This window comes from Python bivittatus, unplaced genomic scaffold (assembly GCF_059951505.1).
Source record: "Python bivittatus isolate LINGU-HERP-01145 unplaced genomic scaffold, Pbiv_v1 ctg000480_np1212, whole genome shotgun sequence".
Classification (NCBI taxonomy): Eukaryota; Metazoa; Chordata; class Lepidosauria; order Squamata; family Pythonidae; genus Python; species Python bivittatus.
In genome coordinates, this window is record NW_028277075.1 from 107,118,947 (window position 1) to 107,146,871 (window position 27,925).

Sequence of the window (27,925 nt, forward strand, 5' to 3'; positions counted from 1 at the left end):
ATCTTCGCAGAGCAGTGGAAGGCTAGACCAGAAAGGCCGAGCAAGTCTCCTCAACCAAGCATCGGATTTTGTGAAATTACAAATCCGAGTTTTGCCCATTTTAAGGGCATTGGTCTCAAAGGGTGGGTAGTTATCCCCGCTCTGTGGCGCACCTTTATTTGCCTCCCCGATGCCTTTGTGGTTGTTCGCAATTGCAAATTGCTGTGCCGGCCGAATATGTGGGTTTAGTGGTTTGTTTTATCCGCACTGCTTTTCCACAACTAAGCAAACGATAATGCTTTCTATATTATTTCATCTGAAACGGAATAAGATTGGAAGGAAGGACGTATCGTTGCCGCAAAAATCGCGTACCTAAGAGCGTAGGTCTTTCCGACTATCACAATCCCTGTGTGTGTGTGTGCGTGCGTGTGTTCTGAGCATGCTTACTGGAAGTTGGCTTCCCATTTGGCGTGAATCATAATTACCCTCTCATCGGCCGTTAATAGAGCTGCCCTAGACGTTCCGGTCAGCTGAATCCACCCTTCTCTTCCACCGCCGGCGACACGCCAGTTATTCCCCATCCCTGCCAGGAGCCAAAGGCATGGCTTTTTCAGCCTCTGAGCCCCGTCCAGACAGCTTCCCCCTCGCCGTGCTTAGCAGCCAGCGCCGTCTCCCAAAAGCCAACTAGGCGTCGTCCCCTCCAGCCATTCCTCCCTCCAAATTGCTTTGTCTGAGAGCAAGATCAGCGCGGTCGTTGCCGGTCTTCGGGAAGGCTTTAGTGGGAATAAGGACTCCTCTTCCTGCTCGAGGTGTGTACCCACACCTTCCTTTTGTGCAGGCTTCTCTCTGCACACATACGCACATGCACAGGCGCGCCATCCCCACCCCTCCTCCGACAACAGCTACTTCCCGAGGAGTTCAATTGCTTATTGTTGGCTGCAGACTCACTTCAGGATCGCCTCCCGCCCCCCGAGAAAGGGGGAGAGGGAGACAAAGATCCAGGTTTCTCCGAGGAACAGGTTTCTAAACCCGCCTTTCTCTTCCCTTGCAGCCCGTCCTTTTTGCGGGACTCGGAGAAAGACCGAAGGAAGAGCCCTGGGACCCAAGGGCTGTGCCTCTGAACCTCATGGCCACCTCGGATCCCTCCTCCTCCAACACCGCTCAGGATCCCAATCCGACTAATTTACGACCCACAAGTAGGTCTCGGGTTTTCGTTTTGCAAACCTCAGCCGTGCATGCGTCCTCTTTTAAAGCTGGGGCTTCGAGGAAAACAGCCGAGACGCACAACCCTCGCTCCCCAAAAAGACCAACATGGAAGCCTCCTTGGATCCCCTTCCTCCCCCTTCGCTAAAACCGAGAGGATGCCGAAAACGGGCTGGGGGTGGTGGTCGGGGTGGTGCGTAGTTTTCTTTCTGCTTGAAAACAAAGAAACCTGATGCTGTTCCTAACGAAAGGCGAGGGGAAGGTGGAACCTCTCCTCTCAGCACTCCCCCCCCCCCGCCATTGACTTGATGCTAGAGAGGAAAGGGCGAGAGGTTCTGCAAACGCTCGTGGCCCTTTGTGGACGCCTCGGGTCCCAAAGCGTCCTTTGCCGTTTCTTCTGCTTCAGCAGCCCTTCCTGAGGGCGCCCGGAGATGCAGGTCAGGGCAGCCCCGCGGAAGAGCTCCTTGCCCCGAATTGGCGGGGAGGTCGGAGGTGCCAGTGGGAACGGGTGGTGGTGGTGATGGTGGTGAGGAAGGCAGGAAGGCAGGCAGGCAGGCAGGCAAGCTTTGCTATCGAGCGTTCAGACAGCCATCCAGCTCCCGCAGAAGAAACCGAGGTGGAATCAGGCTGGTTGACATAATCGCCAGAGACAAAGCGAGGGGGAGGGTGCTGGAAGGAAACGAAGCCTGGCGAGCCCCGCCAAGCAGGGAATGGCGTTTGCCCTGGAAGGGCTCCCGGGGTTATGAAGCATGAACGCCCAGACATCACTGTGAATAGCCGGGAACTGCAAGGAAAGGGCGGGGATGGGGGTAGATCAAGCAAAAATCGTTCCTTTATGGTGGACAACCCTTTTCTGTCTTTTCTCCCCCGGCTGTAATGTTGCCCAACTCGCAAAGTGGCCGAATGACACGCCGAGTTAGGGATGGCTCGCTCGTACTGCGCGTTGCTTCCCAAAGCCTTCTGGGCTCTCTGCGGGCTTAACAAAAGGAAGACGGGAGGTGTGCTCGCGTGTTCCCCTCGGCAAGGTTTTCCGCCGCCTTCCCGCCATTTAAAGGAATGCGCCCTCCTGTCAGGCGCCCCGGCTGTCGGGTGCGCCGGGTGCGCGCGTCCTCCCCGCGCTCCCGCGGCCATTTCCTATTGTTTCCCGACGGCCCCGGGGCGCTCCCACTCCTGCCCCCGAGGTCCGGTGGGGCGGCGCGGCGCGGCGCGTGCGTGGGAGCGGGAGCGGCGATTATTTTTTGCCCTCCTCTCCTTGAGGTGCTCCACGTCGCTCCCCGCGCGGGCGAGGAGCGAGGCTGTTTTAAAGTCCTGTCAGAGCTGTTTTCGCCGCCTGCCATTCTTCTGCCCTCGCCACCCTTTGGCTCCACCCCCCTCGCCCTTTCGGTGTCCTTCTCGGCCACTCCAGCCTCCTCTTTTACCTGAGGCAACCTCCCTCATCGCCTGCTCGCTCTCCTTGGTCCTTGACAGTCCCTTCGCCATTCACAGCTCTCTTCGCCGGCAACCCTCGTCTGTCTATCGTGGCTCAGTGTCGTCTCTGCTGTATCCCCCAGCTGTCCGGTTCGGATTTTGGTTTTTCATCTGCTTCCCTTTCCCTCCTCCCTGGCTTTTTTCCCTCGGCCTTCCTTTCCCCTCTCTATTTCTCCACCCTCTCTCCAGTTTTCAGGAGAAGACCTCCCTCTTCCAGCCACATTCTTTTTCCACAAGCCATCAATTGTCTAGGTCAGTCTGACCAAAGGTGGTGCTTCCTCAATGCTTTGAAGTTCAGTTCCCAACCTGGGAATCCTGGTGTTGGAGTCTAATGCATTTGGTGGGCACCAGGTTGAAGAAGACTGCAACAGGCGGCTCTTTGTCTTTGCCCATCCAGTGCTGCCCCTATAGGTGATCCAAAGAACAGGAAAAGCTTCTCAGCCTTGAGAGCAAAAGCGGGGACAGAAGGCAGAGGGTGGGTGGAGCCAAAGCTGAAGACCTTCACCTCGGAGCCCCGCCTCTTTCTGCCTGTTTCCTCTTGGTCCTTGGGCTGTTCCCATGTTCTTAAATACTGTTTTGAGATTGTGGGACCTATCAGACTTGCATGGAAATATGAGCCACTAGTGTCATTTGGTAACTACTCTCAAATTAAAATGTGTGTAGTCCTTCAAGATTAGGGTAGGTTATGATTGAGCTACAGACATCAAAAATATCCTGAATTCTTCCATGAGGCCTTTGCAACGATGTTTTAAATGGCTCTTGCCTTAAATTTATTTGGATAAAACTTCCCAATGTCATGTAAGACTTATCTGGGTCTTTCTTCAAATCTTAAGTCGTGTAATAAAATAGTACTGTCCCTTCAGGTCTGCTTTCACACCATCCTCCTCCTTTTAGGATCCTGGTTTGTGGTCCATATCACACAATCACAAATACTCATCTGAAAGTCCTCTGCCAAATGGGTTTAGTGGAAGTAACATCTCACTGAGTTTAGTAGGGACTGTAGCCTTCTTATTAAAGAGCCTTTTCATTTTTTTTCCCCATTGGACAGTCTCTTGGTCCAATGGAGTTTCCAAGGCAATCAGTGATCTTTCTTTTCTTATGCCAGTTGTGGGTCTTTTGCATATTCCTTCCTTTAATCCAGTTTGGGTCGTTGTTTGCTTGTCATTCTCTTGTCATTTTTCTTTCACTTCTTATTCCTGACCCATATCTGTGCCCTGTGAGATACTGAAAATTTGAAGGTTCTGCAGGAGGAGATATCCATTCCCGGTACAAGCAGTCTTAATTTTTCTATTGGAGAAGCTACACTTGCTGATTGTGTGTGACCCATCCCTAGCAAAGACGTGATTGCCCTGAAAAAGAACAAGGAAGTGGGCTGATTGAAGGTGATCGCCTCCTCCCTTGCTTTCAGCACCTCCAGGAGTGGACAGCGCAACGCGCGCTTCAACCGCCCGGAGAGGGGCAGAGGAAGAAGGGCGGTGGGAGGGGGCGAAGAGGGCGGGCAGGATGAAAGGAAGGGTCTCGGAAAAGGGGACCAAGCGGACGTGAGAGGCCTTTTAATGTGCCACCCTGACTCGTCAGTCGGCTGCAACCTAGTCATGCAAGTCTGATCATCTAGTCAAATACTATTGTTCACCCAATTAATTCTTGAACTCTTCCATGACCCCATTTCATGCTAGTTTATTTTAAGCTGCCACTTTCATGGAAGCCTGCCAGTAAATTATTAGGAGATCAGATCTCTCCCAGCTGCTTGTTTCTTCCTGATAGGACCTATTTTGCCATTGAGCCTTCAAGTCACCAGACTCCCACTTGTCCACACACACGTCTGTCAATCAAGTCTCCCATCACCACCCCCTCCGTCACGATTCCAGTATTGCTCTGAAGGCTCTCTGGAAGAAAAGGACACAACCTCTCTGATCTTGCCTTAAGACAAATTCGGGATCTGAGGAGTGATTGGAGAGAAAGGCTGTAAGACAGAACTGCTGAAAACACATAGCTTTTTTTCTGTTGTGAGAATGCTGCAATTATAGAACAAAGATTTTAGTCATGCTTGGACCTGTTGTGAGAACAGGTCGAACAATTTCTCTGGACCAGCTTTTCCAGACTTCCCAGTTATGCTGAACTGGAGAACTGAATGTAAGTGGGAAAACAATGCCTGTGTAGAGAGATGCAGACAAAAATGTTGACACCCCACCCGCCAGGCTTGGTATTCTTTTTCATAAGCACACACATCTATAACTGGAGCATTCCTAGTCGTCTGGAGGAGCTTACAGCATTGTTATGAAAGAAATAAACTAGAAAAGAGAAAACAAAACAGCTGCTCTCCCACACAAGTCCCACCAAGCTGAGATGCCTCACATAGCCTCAATCCCAGGACACCATATGAAAAGCTATTAGCACTCCATTTATGGATGATTAAAGTCTTAATAATTCGCGGTGGGGGAAGGGGAGGCAGAGGCAGAGACAGATTAGATCCGTATGCCAAAGCCATTGGAGTCCACCTCGTCGGTACTCCACCAAGGGAAAAAAAGCAAACAAAACTTCCAGCTTGAGCCGTGAGACTTTTTTTCACACTTAGTAGATTGTCTAGTGGAGCTTTACTAGGTTTTGTGACACCTCACGGGTAGACTTGCTCACCTGCGAGGTAAGTAAGGATTGCAACCTAGAATGTGAGGCGCCCATTCGTTTCTGTAAGAGGTAACTGTTTTGTTTCCGTTCCTTTTAGCTTATGATACCTGGTGTGGTGTAGCTCATGGATGCACGAAGAAAATCGGGCTCAAGATATGCGGTAAGTGAAAGGGGCCAAAAAAGGAAGTCCACACTTTTCTCTTACACACACACAACTAGACACACTGCTTCCTCCCTTATGCATTGTCTTGAGTCTATAATCGCTCGAGAAGGTGTTATCTTTCATGAAAACAGGCTTTTTCCCCGGGAGGACTGAAGAAACTAGGTTGGCTGACAAAGAAAGTAGGCTACATCTTTTATCTTGAGATAAGGTAGAGGCAGAATGAAACTGCCAAGAGGTGCTCCTCCTTCCTCCTCCCACGGAGAAGTTTAACAAAGCACCCAGCTAGACTCATCTTCTTTTTAGAAGAGAAGTGGGGGACGGGATAGGAGGGAGAATCCCATTTGCTTTTCCTCCTCGGTCGGAATCGGGGGCTGTGATGTAGACTCTTGCGCCATCTACTGTTCAACGTGAGCAAACAAGTGGACGCCACGGGCAGCTCAGCGGGTGGCCGAAGGGCCTGGCTGGCTATATTCACGTATTGATTCGAGGGAGATTGACTTGCTGGTGGTGCAAATGGGCTTCCACAGCAGCCAGAAAGCCAGAAAACAATGACGTTTTCAGGGCCAGAAGTCGCACCGGTCGCGAGGGGAGGTTTGCCTGGTGGGCAGGAGATCGGGGGTGCGGGGGGTGCTTATGGGATGGGAAGCGTGTTTGAGGTAGAGAGAAGGGCTGGAAGAAGCAGGTGTGCAACTGGGCTGTGGGGAGAAAGGAGTGTGTGCACGTCTGAGCTGTGCGAGTACGCTGCCCTGCTGGTTTGGGTTTTTCGAAGAGACATTCCCGGCCCCAGCTGCTTGTTTTTCATCGCAATTCACAAGGTCCGGTCCCCACAAGGAAGCCTCCGGTGGCCATCCGTAAGGCGGGAAGGGGAGTGTGGCAGAGGCGGAGGGGCTGGAAGTACCAGGGAGAAGGGGCCGCTCTGGCGCAGCGCACCAAATGTTTTCCACCTTATCGGCCCAGAAAATACAGATCTCCTGAGGGAGGAAGATTAACGAGGGCCTGATTAAAGAGCCATTCGTCAGGCTGCTGCGCCTGGAGATAAGGCTGGCAGCCACTCGGCGTTCCGGCCGCCCGGAAGGAAGGAAGGGGAGCGGAATATATGGATACCATCAGATTACACCCGCTACAGCTGGAGATTCCGGGGAGGATTACAAGGTGTCTGCCTCTGCCTAGGCTTCGCTTTAACGCCTTCTTCCTGCCAGCGCAAGGGGGTGGGAGGGTGGGCAGCGGGAGCGACCCCCGTTGTCTTCATCTAAAAATGTAAAATGATCGCCCGAGCCGCCCAGTATCTGCTCGGAATTAAGCCTGACTGCATTCTGTGGGGCCAGTCTCACCTATCTAGGCACGGGTTCTCAGCTGGATGCTTACGTAAATTTGCCTGCTAGTTTGGGACTGAAAGGCACTTTGTTTCTGGGTGAAACAAGAGGTGTAAGACTACTAAGCGCGGGCACAGCCATCAAGGTCCCACTCCTAATTAGTTCGGTAGATTACAAAGAGGGCGAAGAAACCCTCGGAGCGAATTTGGAACCGGGGGCCACCGATCAGGGTTGCCTTGGTGCCGTTCGGCCTCTCTCTCACACACAAATAGCCCCGTGTAGCCTTGACAGTCCGTTTTCCTGCCAGTCCCTTCAGTGGCTGGAGGGGGCTACATGACTCCCCCGCCCCCATCCTCCCATATTTTCATCCAGCTCGGCAGAACAGATAAAGCGAGGCGCCACTCCTCCCACGGATTCGGATTGCTACACTACCAGGATTTCTAAAACAAGCAGCCCCTTCTCGGAGCCCAAGAAAGTTGGCTCACGCTTACACGCGCACTGCCTGCTTGGGAAGAAGGTAAACCGGACGAAAGAATGCAACTGCCGTCGAGGAGGAGGAGGAGGAGGCGGCGGCGGCGGCGGCACCAAGGGCTTCTTTGCATCTGGATTATACCCGCCTCAACAGCCGGATGTCCGAATCGTCTGGGCTGCGAAGGATGAATGCTTTTCCAGCCAAACGCAGACGACGCCTCCTACGAGCGACCTGGGGGGGGGGGGCTCTCGGAGCGGGGCCGGCCCGCGCTGGCCTCTTGCTGCGGACTGGCTGGGCGTCCGTCCCCGGCGGAAAATGTTCGGCGAGTTCTCCCCACGACGAAAACCGTGTTTTTAAAGATTAAAGAAGGGCGCCGGCTCCTGTTTCACTGCCATCTATGGACGGTCCCCAGGTGACTCGTGGCTGGATTTGCTTTGTTTCTCGCCCTGCGGCCGCTTTCGGGAAGGCGTCGCCAACCCGCGCAGGAGATGATGGGCTCCCCAGGGCTTTGGAGCCCACCGCCCGAGCAAGGCCACCTAAACCTCAGGCAGCTTAGATGCGGGTGAATGGCTTTTGAGTGGGCTGGCTCCCATCGGCCTCCCTCCCAAATCTCTCAAGTCAACACCGGAAGAGCGCGCCTTTCCAGCCCATTGGTGGGCCTGAGAGCCCCCCAGAACGACGACGGGGACGGCGCCCGAAGGCAAGCAGAGGGCAGGGCTGCCGTCACGGGGAAAGAAAGATGCTGCCGTCTGGAGCTGCCGTCCTTGGTCTTCGGCTTTGCAAAAGCCACGCTCCGACTCTGAAGGTGCCTAGAACGGCATCACATCGGTAAAGGCAATTCTGAAAAAACGCAGGCCAGGCTATAAAAACAAAACAAGCAAACAAAAAACCCTGCAGGGAGGAACCAAAACTGCTTTGGTTCAAGAAACATTCAGCCCCGTCCCCCCCCCCCTTCTTCTTTTCTTTTCCCTTCTGGAAGGAGGGGGAAAGATAGGTGCTATCCTGTGCAGAAACCTGCGTCAGTGCTTAGCGTATTTATTTACTTACTTACTTATCTTTACAGTATTTACTGCAATGATTGGCCGACATTTTTCTATCACTAATCTTCATCCGGTCTAAAGCTAATATAAGAAATTTCTAACGAATTTACTTAACCGGAATATTTGCCTTGCTTTTTCAGCGTTCGGGCTATCTGTGTTTTCAAGGTATTTTCCGACCGAGCAATATGTTATATAAATAACATCTGTCTTGAGAACTAGAAGCTTGGCAGATAATTGTTCTATAGCACGACGTCAGGAAACGGGAGGGAGGGAGGGAGAGATGTCTGGGAAATGGCAAGGGGAATAACTCTAGCTGTGCAAGTTCGCTTGAGCTCAACGGCGTCCAGTGGATTTCAGTCTTCTAGCTCTCGAATCTAAGCAAGGCATGGAGCTAGGCCCCCCTGAGGGATGCGAGGCTGCAAGGCACTTTGGATGCAAACTTGTTTGCTGAGCTAGGATTGAATTCAGCGGGATACCTTCTGAGTAGCGATTTACAGAATTGAGATGGTTCCATCCAAGTATAAGCACAGTCTATTGGAAGTAAAGGTTGCTGTGAATAATCCAATTTAGTTTTCTGAACAAACTGAATATCTAAATACTATCAAGCCTATCTGGATTTTAATGGAGGAAATAGATACGCTGAATTTACTTATATATTAAATAAATGCATAAAGCATAGCTAGCAATTATGCTGTTCCCCCCCCCCCCGCAAATAAGGGGCAAACAAATTATTTCCTCTCTCACATATCTTCCCCAGTAGACCAAGCAGTATTTTAGCTGGATGACAGCTAACAAAGACTGTGAGCATTGTGGTTCAGTGGAGGTTTAAATCACTTGACCCATCATAAGCAAACTTAATCAAAGCTATTCTCCCCCTTAAAAACAAATCTTGTATTACTCAGATATCTTTGGGATTGTTTAAAGTAATATAATCAAAAGGGGGGGTATTCAAAATGCAAATAACCCAAATTGAGAAGGTTTAAATTTGTACTAACTGGCTAGTTTCCTTTGAGTTTAAATATCACCTCCATTAAATATCACCTCCATTAGAAACTAGGAGGGAACAGGTAATTATCAGCATGAAGTAGCACAACTGTTTAATGTTCCTCTTTTGATGTGAACAGTATTATAACACACAATCCACGACTCTGATTCTTTTTGAATAAGGTTCACATGCTTCAGCTTTCTGTTTGACCCTGCTTTGTTCTTCCCAGAAAGACAGAGAACCAATCTCCCTGCTAGACATTTTTTTTCACAACAACAAGAAAAATAATGTCCATTTTGATTTCTGTTCAAATGTGTCAGTAACTAGGAAAGGCTCTTTTTGTTTGAGATGAACCAGAGTTGACTTGTAATTTATGCTTCGATGCCTCTGATGCTCATTCCTCAAGCATAATTATTAACATAGCCAAATAAATGTTGCGGTATTCCTTTTTCTTTCTTTCTTTCTTTTTTTTTGCATTTACATCTCCATCCAAGGAGCCAGAAGTCAAGAAACATGCTGCTTGATTTGTAGTCAACAAATGAACTGGACTGATTTTTTTTTTAATTCATGCCCAGCTAATTAGAAAGTAATCAAGTGTAGATCATTTGCATAGCTTTCCTAATTGGCTATGCTCTCCCTTAGGTAACATAGGCTTTATCCAATAAGGCTTTAGAGAACATCCCAAAATTCTATACAAGTTTTCAAAGAAAAAGAAGTTCAGGCTTCTGGTAGTTCTGTGAGCTTTTGTAACACATGCATTTTAAATTTACTGTTAGATTGTGATTGGCCTCAGGTCTGGTGCAATAAATCAAGGTGAAATGATACAACATAAACTCAAGCTGTTTAGAAAAAGAATTTGAACAAGTAAATATGTTTGGAATCATGACAAAGTTCTCTTATCAGGTTCCTCAAAATGGAGGCTTAATTTCTAAAATAAGAGGACCTGTCAGAAGCTTGATTAGAAATCAAGGCTTTTGTTCTAAAATTGTCTCATTGGCATTCGGGATACTCTATGATTATGTAGTGGTGGTGAGGTTTGCATCTGCTCAGAAATTCTATGTTTCTGATATACAGTATTCAGAACTGATGGATACTTGGTATTACTCCTGCTAAGTGATTGATCTTTGGTAAAATCCTAGCCCCAACGTATGACATAGAATGAGTGTTCTAGATTATTAATAAGGAAGACAGCAGAAAACTCTATGCATGATAATTAGGTTTGCATAATACTCCAGACTAAGTGAAAATAGGACTGAGTAGTTTATGGTTTAGCATGTTTTGGGAACTTAGCCATTATCTACACCTAACATTTTCTGTGAATCATTTAAGCTATAGTATGGTCTGTTTGTTTGTTCTGATATAACATACATGAATGCAACAATTGTATTTTTAAAATCTGGGTTTTGGACTTAGCAATTTGTGTGAGACCAGCCAAGAAGCCCAAATTTCTTATTTGCAGATTCTCCCAGCAATCTGTCTAAGATTCTAACTTGGTGCAGATGCAATCTTGATTATTACTATCCTCTCTTCTCACTTTTTTCCCATGAGCTCTTGAAAACTTAAATGCTTGCAATTCTTTTGTAAACCAGTTGACCTAATAAAATATTGTCTGATTAAGGTTTGGGGATGGTCACTCATAAATTCATTCCATTGGCTTTAGGAAGACTTACTTTTTAGTAAGTGTACAAAATATTGCTGTTTGAAGTTAAGGGTCTTGAAGACTGCCCCATAATGTCTCTAAGTGAAGGAATCTGCATGCCGTCACAATGGGGCCAGGCTGTCCTCTTCCTTTCCTGTGTCTTGCTCCAGTCTTCTCAGGAATCCCATCCTATAATCCAGGGTTCCACAACCTTGGCAACTTTAAGAGGGTGGACTTCAACTCCCAGAATTCCCCAGCTAGCCTTGCTGGCTGGGGAATTCTGGGAATTGAAGTCCACCCATCTTAAAGTTGCCAAGGTTGAGGAACCCTGCTATAATCCAAAAGGTCTTGCATTTCAAACTGAAAACTGCCTTTTCAACCATGGACAATTTTCTCCCCATTTTTAATTTAATTTATAAGGTTCAGTATTTGAATTTGAAAATGAGTGAGTTATACACACAGAAATTCTCCCCTCCCCCCTCAATTTATACATAGAGAGCAGTTGCCATTTTATAAATATGCTTCTCAATAGTTAATATAATTTCCCCCTTGGCCCCAAGGCCTTTAAAGCCTGCCTTGAATAAAATTGGTTTCCCTTTTTAAAAAAAATATAGAGACAAATCAAATCTCATTACCCTTCAGGAGAGGGAAGGGATAGGCAATCTATTGTAAAGTAATTGCCTAATCTGTACTTATTACTTTAACCTCATGAAGATGCAACCACTTGGTTAATGTATTAGCTGAAGATTTTCTGATACATCATCTTCATAGGAGTCTGGTTTAGTTTTTGGAACAAGAATAACTAGGTTCACCTTTAAGCAAGGAGTAGGGGGCAGCCCTAACTGGCTGCAGGTAAAATCACTAGGTTTGTTTTAATTAACTATTCTTTTAAAATCCGTGTCTAGATTCTGGATGCACTAAAGAAAGGAAATAATTACCAGATAGTTCAGTGATGGTTATCAATTAGTCTGGCCAAACAAGGTAGAAAACTCAAACTAAGTAGCCTCATACTGTGGTCCCCTGCATATCTAACATGCAACCGAAGAGAAAAAAGGTAAAATCTCTTTCCAATCAATCTCAATCTCATGGACACCTCTGTAATTTTCTTGGCCACAGTGCTGAGGTGGTTTCCCACTGCTGCTTTCTGGAATATTTTTGATAGCCGTGTCTTGTCTACAGGTCTGGGTTTTCCTAGTGGTCTCCCATCCAAGTAGTAACAAGGCCCAGCTTGCTTTGCTTCTGAGCCAAGACAAGGTTAGCCTTGTGCTGCCAGGTGCTGGTTTGCTGATGAGTGGGAGCCAGCAAGAGTGAAGGGGATTTGCTTCCTAAGGTTCAATGCAGCCCTGCTTAATTCTGGACTGGACTGTGTGTTGTTTCCCTTGACATTAATCCCAGTAGCCACAACCGTAGGACTTCTTGGCCAAAGCCGATGGGATTTGCAGCCCCAGAAATCTAGAGAATAGCAGGTTGGCAACAGCCAGACTCATAAGTTGATCTTCTAAACAAGTTTAAAGGTTTAGTTATTGTTCAATTCATATCCTATTCTGACATCCTTTGTGGAGATTTTGCTTTAAGAGAACCTGCTTTTCTTTTCTTTCACATTTAATAAAGGTCTATTTTGATCCCAGAATGGGATAGTCTCTGGCCTGGCATACAGACACACGTATGGTTGCATATGGGTGTGTGCTGATTTCCTGAACAACAGTGTCTGCTACTGTACATCTTTTAGGAAGTAATAAGCTAAACTTTGGGTTTAGTGCTTAGTACAACAATAATATAGAAAAGCTCCACTTCAGCCTCCTTATTCAATGGCTGGTTTAACTCAACATGCTAAACCAAGGTTTCTTAACCATGTTTTACTGAATAAATCAGAGCTGGCTAAGTTCAGAGAGCACAGTGAATTCCAGACAAGCAATCTTATTTTTGATTAAGCTTATAGTCTGAGCCCAGCCACTGACTGATTTCACACATTACACTAAATCCAATTTTTGATTTTATTGTGTAGGATTGTTAATCTGCCTTTTGTGTAGAAATTCAAGATGGCATATGGGGGGATCTCACTTTACTTTATCTCAGCACCTTAACCACTAAGCCTCACTGGCTTTTCTTAAACAGTGGCCTGTGGGTAAGCTACAGTAGCCTGGCTTTGCATGTTGGGACATGCTAAAGCCAGTGTGTAAAATCATAGCCTGACATGACTGAACCTCACCTTTGGGAGAATTTGGCCTGTTTTGCCCACCAAAGACTGAGGAACCTCAGGTTGCATCAACCATGAAAAGTAACTGGGGACCTGGGGCCGGTCAGTGACTGAGAAATGTGTGGACTCTCTCTCCACCTGACCCACCTCACAAGTTGCTGCAGAGCAAAAACGTTGTTCGAATGGTGGCCCAGAGTCACTCAAACAGACAAGAACCAAACTAGGTGCCCTTAGTACCTTGAAGAAAAAGGCCAGTGTTCCAAGTAAGCAGAGCTCCCAGAACTCCTGAGCACTTTGTGCAAAGTGATTTATTAGCCTGGATTTATTTTCCAAGAAAACTGGATAATGGCCGAAATGCTGCCCGCACGCCTGTCCGAGCAGGTAGAAAAACCACCACCTTCCTAGCATCACCGTGGGGAGGGGAGGGGAGTTTCAGAACAGGAGGTGCAATGCTGCAGGCAGCCCAGCTCGGGGCCGAAGACTCGAGCGCTTCTTCTGGGGAGGAGGCCTCTCCTTCCTTTCGCTTCCCCGAGGAAAGTTTCGCGGTGAGAAAGAGAGCGAGGCAGGCGCGCCTCCCGTCCTCGGCCACTTTATCTCCCTTGGGTGCAGCAGGGCACCGGCGCTACGTGAGGGCCCAAGGCAGCTTTCCCGGCTGGAGCTCGCAGCCGAAGAGACAGAAGGGAGACGGGCCTTGCCCGGGGCTACGCGCGGCCCTTTCGTTCCCCCCGAAGCCGAGACCTCGGGGTCTGTTTCCCGCGCCCCTCCCGCCGCGATGCTAGTCAAGGGCAGGACTGGATGGGCCGGCCAAAGCGGCCTCGTCTGCACCCATGAAAGCCGCACCGCCGCCACCCGCGTTCAGCTGCGCGTTGCTTCCGAGGACCGCACTGAGCTATGGATCTACCCCCCCCCCCCCGCACCCATTTCTCCCAAATTACTTCGGCCAATTTCTTCGCCTCCGGCTTGGAGATAATTCCATCTCCAGGATCTCACTTAATTTCTCATTTCAAAGGCTCCGTCCCCCAACCGTCGCAATTTCAAATGCTTTAAAGTATCTTCCATGCTGTTGTTGTTGTAACTAAGGAGAGACGCTCTCTCTAGCGAATCTTCTTTCCAGACTTTCTAAACCAGCCTTTCACTGCTGTGTGGGAATTGCATTCCTAGCCAAAGCCCCCGCTGACTCGGACTTGTGGGCTTTGAAGATCCAACCATCCGAGGTTGGGGATGGAAAGTCGAACTTATCCCAAGAAAGGAGAGGCTTCTCTCTTCGGGAGCTCCTTAGTTGCGTCTTTGGGAGGCTTCGTGCACAGTTCCGCATCACAGCAACTGATTTTGTGCGTTTCCTTCCTCAAAACTATCACCACTGATTTTTCCGGGAGAGGATGGCTCTGCAGCTTAAAGTTGCCCACCCCTCCTGTAACCCATTGCTATGGCTGCAGTCTTAGGATGGGGAGGCCAGCCCTATTCAACTCAATGGGACTTTTGCAGAGAGGATACACTGAGTTGAAATCAGCTGAAATGAACGAAGTTTACTCCTGGGTAAGAATGCGAGAACCAGTTTGGGGTGGTTCAGGCACCAGGCTAGAACCTGGGAGACCTTGAGTTCTAGTCCTGCCTGAAGCACGAAGCCAGCTGGGTGATCTTGGGCCAGGCCCTCTCCCTCAGCTCTAGGAAGCAGGCAAGGGCAAACCTTGCCAAGAAAACTGCAGGGACTTGTCCAGGCAGTCGCCAGAAGTCAACATTGACTCGAAGGCACAAAAAAAAGAAGGCGACGACAGAAAAAAAGAATGTACAGGACTGAAGCCCTACAAATTGCTAGGGAAGTAATTTCCAAAGAGTGACTGAAGAGTCTGATACTTTTTGGTTTGGCTTTGGCTTTGGCTTTGGCTTTGGCTTTGGCTTCTGCTCTGCTCTGCTCTGCTCTGCTCTGCTCTGCTCTGCTCTGCTCTGCTCTCCTTCCTTCCTTCCTTCCTTCCTTCCTTCCTTCCTTCCTTCCTTCCTTCCTTCCTTCCTTCCTTCCTCTCTCAAGTTGGGTGACATGAGCCTCCCTATGCTAATCAATGCCCTCCTCTGGGGAAAATGTCCATCTGACCAAGGTGGTACAGTAGATGGCTTTACTCAGAAGGAAACCCTAATGTCGGTCCTCTGATTAACTATTGGGAGGCTCCCCATATCACCAACCTTTTCAAAAGGGGATATAAAAACTGAACCGGTCCCGCTTGCTTTCAACCTTCCCGGCTTGAATAATGAAAACGGCCAGGCTGGATAAGACTGTGTCAGTGAGTGGATGCCTTAGCTTTCACCATTGTGGTAATGGTGCACCTAATTCTCATGAAAGAAAATGAAATGAATCCATCGATGGTCTTGTGAGGAAAGGTCGCGGTGACTCCAAAAAGTGTGCAAATGTTCAGTTCTTCTTGTCATGCCATGATTTAAAGACTTCTGTGGCCCTAGTAAACGGATTGCCCAACTTTGGCTCTGCCTTTATCAGACCTACATGGCTGGAGTTGGTCCCGGGGAAACTAGGTAAGGGAGAAAACTTCCTGACTATAATATCTGTCCAATGGGGGAACAACCTAGGTATGGAGGTTGTGGGACCTCCATCTTGGGGAGGTTTTAAGAAGAGGCTGGACAACCCTCAGGTATGATTTAATTGGTTTTCCTGCACATTGCAGTGGGTTGGACTAGACAGCCTTGTGGTACCTTCCAACTCTACAATTCTATGATACTTTAGGAAGACGTTCTCAGGTATAGGCTCATCTATCTTTGACCGGCTTGTAAGATCTTTTCCAGCTGTCTTCCTCCTGGGGCTTCACTGAGTGGATGATCAGGGATAGAAAACAAGTGTGCCAAGAAAATACCTTTCTATTTTAATTTTCCCAGGCCTATTTTGAATATCTGCCTTGCTTCAAAGTTGACATATCTTTCCAGTGTGTTTTTCTGTGTTTTCAACCTGGGGCACTGTATCCAGTTTGGCTTAACAAGTGTGTGATTATGATGAAACATTATTACTGTATAGGACAGAGTATAAATAGCAGGAGTCTTACATATTCGGGAATCGAGGCGGTAGCCTAATGTTTGGGATCACATCCCTCAAAACACAGAGGTGCTGACTTCTCAAGAAATCTCCGTAAGACACCAGACTGTAGAGGGACGCTCTACACTTCATCTGAAAGAGAAATGAGCAACCTGTGGCTTTCCGGATGCTACTGAACTACAAAACCAATATCCCTGACTGGATGGGCTTCTGGAATTGTAGTTCAACAACATCTGGAGGCATTTCCCCACCCTGTGTACATTATTGTGTCCTGCGTCCTTCAGAGCATCAGGGATCCTCCCGGGCGGGCTTGGAGGAGGCGTCTTCCTTGGCTTCCCAGATCGTTTGCTTTGACGGCTGCCCCTCCCCGAAAACTGCCAGGAAGCCCCCATTTCAGTCTGTGGGGCGAAATGCCATCCTGCTGGTCCTGCATCTCCCCTTTAGGGACCAAAGATGAAGAGGCCCCCAACCCAAGGGCGAGGAGGGGTGGGCGATCCTCCGCCCCCCGTCCCTTGCCTGATCTCCTTTCTGCAGCTCTCCTTCCTGCGGGCGCCTTCTCTGTCCCAGGAATCTACCTCCTCGGCAGCAGCGCGAGAGAGGCGCGGGGGGCAGAGAGCGGCGCGCGAGGGAACGGCTCAGGTGCCCCTTCCAGGGGTGCGGCTGCTGGCTAGGGCCGACCATGGGAAGCGCGATCGAGGCGTCTCTGCTGACCTGCCCTCCTTGTCATAACCCTACAGGCTTCCTGCAAAGGAACAACAGTCTGGAAGACAAGAGCCGGCTGGTGAGCGCGCTCAAGGAACGGCAGAGCTCCCGGAACCTGCTGGCTTGCGAGAACAGCGAGAAGGAAGCCCGCTTCCAGAGGACCGAGACCGACTTCTCCAACCTCTACGCCCGGGGTAAAGTCCGGATCCTCTCGCTCTGTCCTGCTCCCCCATCCCGAGGCTCAAAAGCCGCAGCCCGTCCACGCTTCCCTTGCAAGGGACCGAGCGCCCGGGGCCGCGGGGCTCGTGCTCTGGCCAGCGCCAAGCAGCGGGCCGTGGCTTTCCCGCCCTCGCGCGTCTCCCGCCTGCCGCTGGCATCTGGGGTCGTTCCAGGGCTGGACCCCGGCACGCAAACCACAGGCTAGCCAAATACCTATCCCGTGATGCAAACCCCGAATACTGGTGCCAGCTGGGTAATCTGTAGTCAGGATAATCACGGGTGAGGGTGTCTTGCGGAGGCAGCTCAGAAGCCTGGCTGGAAGGTTATTCAGGACAGGCTAAGGGAAGCTGACACCTTATGCCATACATTGGCTTCAAGTTGGAAAGAGCTGCCCTATGCAAAGACTCCTAGAGGATTAGTCTCTATAGCTAAAGGGAACCTTCATTTACAGAGGTAGCATCCCTTTAAATACAAGGTGCAAAAGGAGAGTCTATGCCAGCTTGCGGTCTCAGGGCCACGTGCGGCTCCCGAGCCTCTTTTTGCAGGCGGAGAGTCCTAGGATGCCCAGTCCAATCATGATGCCTGAAAACAAACTGCAGTTTTCCATCATTTTATGGGAGGAAACACAAGATCAGCTCTGTAGTGTAAGTTCAGAACAAAACAAAGCTCCTCAAACTCCTTCCAAAGCCCAGTCCTGCCCACAGGGATCCTGCGACCCCACCCCTCCGTGGTCCCTGCTTTCCCCAAAAACCCAACCAGTTGCTCACTTCTTTTTTATGGGCTTCTGGGTGTCCACTGTTGGAAGTGAGATATCCGCCTGGAAGAAAGCTGTTTTACCCAACCAGGCTCTCTTCTTTAAAAATTTTCCTGGCAAACTTCCTCTACCCTCACACACATTGAAAGTTTGGTGACCTTCCCAACACCCCCCCCCCCAGTAACCTGCTTAAATTCCTTCTTATGAAATCTCTTTCGTTAATCTCATTAACAAAGCAAAGCATTTAGCCATGTTTAGTTTCAGGCTCACACAATTGATCTGGAGGAGATAGACGAGACTCTTGTGATAGGGCCCCTTCTTTCCTCTCCCTGCTTCTAAGCTTTCATGCAGCTGCTGGGGTCAAACAAGCAACACTTTATGTGTCACTCCTCTGCTCAATTTATGAGCTTCCCTGGCTGGGACGTCTTGTGCTGGACTGGAGATTTAATCCTGGGTTTTGGACCAGCCATTCTTCTGGCAGCCTTTCCTCCTGCCCACAGACTCTGCTGCACTGAAGTATCCAATGTCCCATTTGCATTCTCATCCGCCAGAGAGCTGCTGCTAACCCTAATCTCACTTTTCAATAGCCTTAATTAGCCCGGTTATTCAGGACCGCAGTTCCCATGTTGTCTATCATACCCCATCTTGCCTGGGGCTGAGGGGAATTGGAGTCCAAAATAGTTGGAGATCACCAAGTTGTTTTGGTCCCTGAGTAAGTCTGTGGTATTTTGATTATCCAGTCCCCTACTATTCAAATAAATTGGTGAGGGCCTTTTTAATTTAGTAGGTTTTTACAGAGCTCCTTCATTAGAAGTCTATTTCTTTAAATCTAGTGTCACTTCCAATCTTCCTGAGACTAAGTAGCAATGACTGAGGCTAATCCCTGAAGACTGTTCCCCACTCCCTCTTAATTATGGCAGGGGCATGCCCCAGCAATCTCTTATCTATCCCACTGTTGCATTCATTCTGTCCCCACCCCCTGGGCAGTTTAAAGTTGTCCTTAGCTGTTCCCCCTTGACCAATCAGTAAGCTGTAGTTACACTGTGGGCATAGGTGTCCTTGGAGAAGGGGGGAGGGCAAGTGATGAAACATGTATTGCCAACTGCACCTCCTATGTATTTATGTGTAATGCTGTAACACAACTTAGGATGGAGCTTGCACATTGTGATATCGCAGTGCACGTTCCATCGTTTCAGCATCATTATGGCTAGCTGTGGATGCCTACACCAGTGGATTCAACCTGAGATATCTCATCAACCATTTGTCCATGGTGAAGTCAGGTGACTCCCACGGGGTAAGATCAGCCCAGCACCTACTGACCACTTCAGGATGGTGGGGGTGTGCCCCTTCCCCTCTGTTCCCCGCATAGCATCCCCTGGGACCATTCAGCTTTGGGCAACAGGAGAGTCATTCTTTGAAACCGAGCTGTACACGTCATTGCCAAGCCTACTCCCAGCTGTGTGTGTAGGTGGCAGCCTGTGCGGTGAAGTGGAAGAGAAGGAGGGAAACAGCTCTTTTCCTGCCATTTAATGGTACAACCCACTCCCACTGCACCTCCTAGCTGACAGGCAAGGGTCTGTATGATAAAACATCCCCCTGCCCACATGTTGGCTTTTGGGGGAAGCTGCTTTTGAACACAGATTTATTGTATTCCATGATAGGAATAAACCCATGTTCAAAAGGAGCTCAAACAAAAACTGACATGTTGCACTGTGAAGAAGCAGTTTGAGAGAGAGAAAGATGACTTGCATAACCCCTCTCTCAGATCTGTCAGGGTGTCATCTACTGGATTCATCTATATCTTCAAGCTGAGGATCAGCTCAGAGGCCTGGTTGGTAAAGAATCTCTTCTCTTCCTTTCCCTGCTGTCTCTCTCAACCTTGGCAACTGATCTCCAGACTGGGAGAAGTAGCAATTGAGGAGGGACAAGTTCTGACAGATACTGTAGTTAAATCCTAGCTATACATCAGAACCATCACCAATAATGGCACTGTTGGGACTGGCAGATGGTTTTCCCACCAGCTGCTGATGTGGAGAAAGGCGAGGGGAGGACAGCTTTCCCTGAAAGGCAAATGAGGACACCAACCTCCAGCTTCCATCTAAATTGAGGCAAGTGGGATTGGCAACAGGGAGAACAAAATCCACGTTAGCTGGTGGGTGGTGGAAAGCGTGAGTCATGGGGAACAGCCTGATTCTATGATAGTCTCTTATATGCCTTCTCAATGTGTCGTGCTATAACTCGCATTATCCTCAGTCAGTGAGGCACTGGCTGAGAATGATGTGCATTGTAGTCCAACTCCCCTAGATGGGGAAGGCTGTGCCATATCTCTTTCCTTAGAGGAAGTCAAACTGAAATCTTTGGAGCTCGCTTCAGATGCAGATGGGAGAGGAAAAGGATTATCTATTTCTCACTTGGCACTTGCTCGGTGATATAATATACCTAACAGGGATGAAATGTTAATATATATCACACAATGAAAACATAAACCCACGCAAACCGCCAGACCAGCAGAAGACTAGAGATAAGGTTTCTCACCAAAGACTAGCTTCTTCGTCATGCCAAGTGTGATGTTGGTTCTCCCCAGACTTTGGATGCCCGTATATAGCAGAATGGCTTCAGCCATCCAGGAGTAAATTGGATTGAAATGCTACTGCTATTAGCTCAGTTCTCTCTTTTCCAAGCTGAGGGCCCCCAAATGTATTAGATTTCAACCTTGATGATGGTAGGGGATTATGGAAATTGGCAGCTCAACACATCTTGAGGGCACTGGATTGAGGAAATCTGATTTAATTCATCTGGGGGTGGATCCTGCTGAATAACTGCTGTATGTGCTACGAAGAGCTCTGGGTTTCCATTGCTCAGCCTGTATTAGTACAAGGCTCCTCCTGTGTGGAGTCAATTGGGTGGACTGCAGCCATTATATATGGATTCTGCAGAGAACAAATTACATCATATCTAAAGTTAATAAACTTCATTGACTATATATATTAAATGGAGGGAGAAAGAATGCAAGAGAGTATAGTGATTTGTTTTGAAAATGAGTTAGCTGTAAATGGAATATGGTATATGATCAAAGGTATTTGCCTGCCAAGCTAGGAAAAACCTGATCTGGCACCTTTAAAAGCAAACAGATTCATTGCAGCCCAAGCTTCATGGCCCATTTTGCATCAAACATTTCTGAATTCCTAACGGTAAGAACAATTTGATGGTAGAACCAATTGCCCAGCAAGGTGATGGGCTCCTCTGCATTGGATGTGTTCAAGCAGAGACCAAACAGCATCTGTCTGTGATGTGTTAATTTGGATGCCTGCAATATGCAGAGAGACTCGGTGACAGAAATGGTCCTTCTAGCACTGTCCTTGGCTGAGTGTAGTGAGGAAAATAGTGAACCATGGAGCCTTACTTCAAGGGGAATAGCCTATTTGTCTTCCCCTACTGTAGGTTTGTTTGGTTTTGTTAATAATTTTCCCAAAAGCAACAATTCAGCAAGCAGCATTTGCTTTCACACATACACAACAGATGCAGAAGAAGGATCAAGTTTTACATGTTTTCCTGATAATAAAGTACAAGGAAGTCTATCAAGAGGGGGAAAAGTTGTAAGGATATATATCTTTAAGAGCATATATGAAATTGTTAAAGGAAATCAACTTATGATGATCACGGGCCTTCAAGTTGGTATTGACTCTTAGTGACCACATAGGTAGATTTTCTCCAGGAGAATCTGTTCCCAAACTGTTTCTTCTGCTCTTTCAACAATGTACCCATCACTGCTGTATTTGAGTCCATCCATCTTGCTGCTGGTCATCCTCTTCTCTTTCCTTCCACTTTTCCCAGCATTATAGAATTCTCCAGAGAGCTAGGTCTTTGCATAATGTGTCCAAAGTAGGATAATTTGAGTACAGTCATTTGTTGATTTTTCCATTTGTTTGTTTTCTTGGTTATCTGTGGTATTCTCAGGAGTCTTCTCCAACGCCAAAGTCCAAAAGTATCAATACTCTTGCTTCTTCAGAGTCCAATGTTCACTTCCATAGAGTATCACAGAGAAAACCATTGCCTGCACAATTCTGATCTTTGTAGGTATAAATACTTCCCAGCATCTGAATATCTTTTTCAAGGCCTCCATGGCTGACAGTCGATCCTAAAAGGCAGAACCTATCCATTACTTGCATATCTTCATTGTCAATTCTAAGGCTGATTGCTGTTGACATTAGTTTGCTCTTCTTTATATTTAATCTTAGCCCACTTTTTTTTATCGTGCTCCTTGACTTTCATTATTAGAGTTTGCAGATCATTTGCACTTTCAGCTATCAAAGACAACATAAGCACCCTCATATTCACAAAAGTAATTTAACACTGACAGTCAGTGTTAGGTCAAGTGCATTCTTGTGTTCTGTGTGCAAAAGAACACAAGAGTGGGTACCCCCTTCCCTGTTTTATTCTCATCCTTATGAACTGGATCCACACATTTTTAAACTCTGGTTTGCTTAAAAAGCCAAAATTGACAGTTCATAAAGCATAATCCAAGTCTATGCCCCAACCACTGATGCCGAAGAAGCTGAAGTTAACCGGTTCTATGAAGACCTACAACACCTTCTAGAGCTAGCACCAAAAAAAGATGTCCTTTTCATCATAGGGGATTGGAATGCTAAAGTAGGAAGTCAAGGAGTAATCGGAATAACAGGCAAGTTTGGCCTTGGAGTACAAAATGAAGCAGGGCAAAAGCTAATAGAGTTCTGTCAAGAGAACAAGCTAGTCATAGCAAACACTCTTTTCCAACAACACAAGAGACGACTCTACACATGGACATCACCAGGTGGTCAATACCGAAACCAGATTGATTATATACTTTGCAGCCAAAGATGGAGAAGCTCTATACAGACAGCAAAAACAAGACTAGGAGCTGACTGTGGCTCAGATCATGAGCTTCTTACTGCAAAATTTAGGCTTAAATTGAAGAACGTAGGGAAAACCACGAGACCACTCAGGTATGACTTAGATCATATTCCTTGTGAGTACACAGTGAAGGTGATGCATAGATTTAGAGGATTAGATTTGGTAGACAGAGTGCCTGAAGAGCTATGGACGGAGGTCCATATCATTGTACAGGAGGCAGCAACTAAAACCATCCCAAAGAAAAAGAAATGCAAGAAAGCAAAATGGCTGTCTGATGAGGCTTTACAAATAGCTGTAGAAAGAAGGAATGCGAAAAGCAAGGGTGAAAGGGAAAGATATTAGCAACTGAATGCAGATTTCCAGAGAATAGCAAGGAGAGATAAGAAGGCCTTCTTAAATGAACAATGCAAAGAAATTGAGGAAAACAATAAAATGGGGAAGATTAGAGATCTCTTCAAGAAAATTGGAGATATCAAAGGAACGTTTAGTGCAAAGATGGGCATGATAAAGGACAAAAAAGGCAGGGACCTAACAGAAGCAGAAGAGATTAAGAAGAGGTGGCAAGAATACACAGAAAACTCTACAAGAAAGATCTTAATGTCCCTGATGTCTATGCTGGTGTGGTCACTGACCTTGAGCCAAACATCCTAGAGAGTGAAGTCAAGTGGGCCTTAGGAAGCATTACTAACAACAAAGCTAGCGGAGATGACAGTATTCCAGCTGAGTTATTTAAAATACTAAAGATGATGCTGTTAAAGTGCTGCACTCAATATGCCAGCAAGTTTGGGAAACGCAACAGTGGCCACGGGATTGGAAAAGGTCAGTTTACGTTCCAATTCCAAAGAAGGGCAATGCCAAAGAATGCTCAAACTATCACACAATTGCGCTCATTTCACATGCTAGCAAGGTTATGCTCAAAATCCTACAAGCTAGGCTTCAGCAGTATGTGAACCGAGAACTACTGGATGTACAAGCTGGGTTTCGAAGAGGCAGAAGAACTAGAGACCAAATTGCCAACATTCTCTGGATCATGGAGAAAGCACGAGAGTTCCAAAAAAAATCTACTTCTGCTTCATTGACTATGCAAAAGCCTTCGATTGTGTGGATCACAACAAACTGTGGCAAATTCTTAAAGAGGTGGGGGTACCAGACCATCTTACCTGTCTTCTGAAAAATCTGTATGCGGGCCAAGAAGCAACAGTTAGAACCAGTCATGGAACAACCAATTGGTTCAAAATAGGGAAAGGAGTACGACAAAGCTGTATACTGTCACTCTGCTTATTTAACCTACATGCAGAGTACAGCATGAGAAATGCCAGGCTGGAAGAATCACAAGCCGGAATTAAGATTACAGGGAGAAACATCAACAACCTCAGAAATGCAAACGATACCACCCTAATGGCAGAAAGTGAAGAAGAACTAAAAAGCCTCTTGATGAGGGTGAAAGAGGAGAGTGCGAAAGCTGGCTTGAAACTCAACATTAAAAAAACTAAGATCATGGCATCTGGACCCATCAATTCCTGGCAAATAGAAGGGGTAGAAATGGAAGCAGTAACAGACTTCATTTATTTGGGCTCCAAGATCACCGCAGACAGAGACTGCAGCCATGAAATTAAAAGACGCTTGCTCCTTGGGAGGAAAGCTATGGCAAACCTAGATAGCATATTAAAAAGCAGACACGTCACCTTGCCGACAAAGATCCGCATAGTCAAAGCTATGATTTTTCCAGTAGTGATGTATGGCTATGAGAGCTGGACCATAAAGAAGGCTGAGCGCCGAAGAATTGATGCCTTTGAATTGTGGTGCTGGAGAAGAGTCTTAAGAGTCCCCTGGACTGCTAGGAGGTCAAACCAGTCAATCTTAAAGGAAATCAACCCTGACTGCTCATTGGAAGGATTGATACTGAAGCTCAAGCTCAGATACTTTGGTCACCTAATGTGAAGAGAGGACTCTTTGGAAAAGACCCTGATGCTGGGAAAGATTGAAGGCAAACGGAGAAGAGGACGGCAGAGGATGAGATGGTTAGATAGCATCATTGAAGCAATGAGCATGAAACTGAGCAAACTCAGGGAGGCAGTGAAGGCCAGGAAGGGCTGGCGTGATATGGTTCATGGGGTCACGAAGAGTCGGACACAACTTAACGACTGAACAACAACAAAAAAGCATATTCAGCCATAAACCATGATTTGTAAATCTCAATAAATGGGTTCATACAGCATGCCAAGTGTAAAGAGTGAGATGACCTTGATGGAAATATGCAGGAACCATTACTTAGGCAAAAGTGGCTGAAACATTTTTTAAGTCCAAAACAAGTAGATATAATTTGGAAGTGACTCAGGCAGATACTTCCTTAATTAACTGAAGCATAAGGAGGAGGAGGAGCTATTGCACAATCAGACTTGCAAGATTCTGTTATTATAGTCAACCTCAATAAAAGTAGTTTTAGCCTTCCTGTGGAGTTGATTTCCTGGTCTGGACTATGTAGATGGGCTCATGCTAAGTCATTAAAACCACAAACCACATTGTATCATAATGCAATGTGTTAACCTAACTACTCCTGAAGAATTATCATTCCTTAAACATTGAGAGGATGGGGAGATTTCATCTAGAACTATTTTAAAAGGCCTGTTCTTGAGCACTGACATCTGAAAATAGGGATTTGCACTGAGGAGCTCATCAGATATTTCTGAATTCCAGCATCCAGCATTTCTAGCCAGCATAGCCAAGGATGAAGAATGTAATCCAACAATATCTAAAAGGCCACACATTTCCCCTTGTGTGCTTTAAGCAGCATGAAGTTTTACTAATCCATATTTAGTGGTTCAGAATAGAAATATTGGGTAATGAAAATAACAGTAATTTTTCTGGATTAATTTATGGTTGTATAAGAGAACCACTGCTGAGCATTGATTAAATGCTGGACTGAAGCCACAGTTCAAATTCTTATGTGGTCAAAAAATTCACTGGATGATTATAGACCATGCCCACAATTCAGCCTAAGTTGTTTTCCAGACTTATTCTGGCAATAACTGGATGGGTTATCCAGGAGTATTCCTTGTGCTTTCTTTTGTTACTTCAGGGAAAATCAGAACAAAAAAAACTTACTTAAGAAATAAATCTGTACCCTAAAGGCAGGAATGAAATTCAATAAGAGTCAGAGCTGGCTTGGCCTACCAAACTGGGGTGCACCAAAAGCAACAGAAGCAGTTAAAAACTTTAAAAAAATTTTTTTTTAAGCAATAGCATGCATGTATATAATTAATTATACCAACCAGCAACAAGCCTCATAACTTTTTGTCATAGGTGTGAGTGGCTCATCTCTTTGCCTGAGGTGATGGCTTATGAGAAACCAAAACCATTCATTGTTATATTGGGGATTACAGGAAAATATATAAATAAGTGATTAAATTGTTAGGGGAGGGTATTATAACATATCATCTATGGGATCTATCATCTTCTTGAATTAGAATTTTACCCTTATTTGAAGAGTATTTTATCACAGGAGTGTAAAGTGTATAGGAGGAGCTGGGAAACTCTTTTCCATCTGTAACAGGATTTGTTATTTATTGTTCCCTTGTTCAGATTTACTGCCAGCCAAGAATGGTGAAGAGCAGACAGTTCAGTTCCTTCTGGAAGTGGTAGACATTCTCCTGACCTATGTGAAGAAGACCTTTGATAGGTCCACCAAGGTGCTAGATTTCCATCACCCTCATCAGCTCCTAGAAGGCATGGAAGGCTTCAACCTTGAGCTCTCTGACAATCCAGAATCACTTGAACAGATCCTAGTGGACTGCAGAGACACTCTGAAATATGGAGTAAGGACAGGTGAGAGGATGTCTTGGGCTGTTCATGATGTAAAGAGGTGGAGTGTTGAGAGGTTTTGTTCCCAGCCTGTATGTGAAAGCACCTGCTGCAGAAATTTTATTATAGCCTAAGCAGGTTTCGGTCTGGTTAATGCCTAGAAGGGAGATAACCTCGGAAACTAATACACCCTACTTTATTTCATGATGAAAAAGAAGTGTAAATATAACCTTGTGCTGAAAAATCTGAGTGATGGTATGGCGGCATAAAGGCTAGCACCCAAACAAGGGTTCTGAATGGGGGTACATCTGCAGCCACACTACTCAATGGGAAGAGACCTTTCCTAGTGCCAATGAGTATTTTGCCACCATTTTTTTTTATTAAATTAGATTCTGGATAGTCCACTAAATCTCCCCAAAGTAACATTTATTTGGGACCTGTTAAATCTGTCAAGTGTTTCCACTCCAGTTTGACCACTCAGCCTGATAGTACAGAAGGGGGAAGAATGGGTGGGAAATGTATTTCCTCTGACCTTAGCTGAAGAAATAGTTTTTCTATCCTTCCTATTTCCAAAAATAACAAAAAATGGATTAACTTGAATAGATTTATTTATGATATAATTCTCTGTCTGAATTCTTTAGGAGCAAAGGTCAATGCTATTTGGTGTTTTTGTGAAAAAGAAAAATAAATAGGTTAATAGTACAGCAACTCAGTACAATCTTTTTGGCCCTGCAGTTAATTTTTCAATGAATTTTCCAGCTGCACAGACATGGTTCACAAATCAACCAATGCAATCCATGGTTTATTTAATCAGAGTTTATTAAATAAACCATAATTAGTTAAGTTCACCCAACAGACTAAGCCAGATCGAAAGAAATCACAACATACCTTAGATTTAGCATAAGGTGGGAAACTCATTGCTAAATTAAATAAAGTTTCTCACCAGTTGGTAATGATCCAATTGATTATGTAAACTCCACAGTGTTGAGTACAGTATAGCATTTTCACTGTTATTTTATGAAGATAAACTGTTCTTGTTTGTCTACCAGTGACCTGATTTTGATAGCAGGCATCTCATTTCTGTTTGAGAGTGGGTGGGATCAAGATAGAGTGAAGGTGGAAGGAACGTTGAACAAAGAAACATTGACCACTATGTTCCTGTACACTCATATTTGACTTTACAAAACCTCATGGATATTGACCGTTAGAAAGACGCTGTCTGGGAATATTGTAAAGACATACTCTTTATAATTTTAAAAAATACAGTATAACAAATCAGTTTGGCTGCCCGTAAGACAAAATGTGTTTATAAGAATGTAGTTGTAAGAACTAACTGGTGTAAATAAGGCTCTATTTAATTGTAAATCATATGGCTTAGAGGTTAGAATTGGACCTCTTATTTAAGACATATATGAAAAAGTATCAGTGAGAAACTTATT

General features: G+C 46.3%; 1 protein-coding gene across 4 annotated transcripts in view; it reads left to right on the top strand.

Moving 5' to 3' along the window:
• Positions 1-1,105: 1,105 nt before the first annotated feature.
• Positions 1,106-27,925, top strand: part of GAD1 (glutamate decarboxylase 1) — a 54,312-nt gene continuing 27,492 nt past the window's right edge. For 3 of the 4 annotated variants that reach the window (XM_007437277.2, XM_088145195.1, XM_088145196.1), the window contains exons 1-4: positions 1,106-1,175; positions 5,372-5,434; positions 16,855-17,013; positions 26,268-26,510. In XM_007437277.2, the coding sequence (XP_007437339.1) occupies positions 1,106-1,175; positions 5,372-5,434; positions 16,855-17,013; positions 26,268-26,510 (535 nt within the window). The remainder of the gene's footprint in view (positions 1,176-5,371; positions 5,435-16,854; positions 17,014-26,267; positions 26,511-27,925) is intronic. The other variant, XM_088145197.1, reaches the window with a different exon arrangement.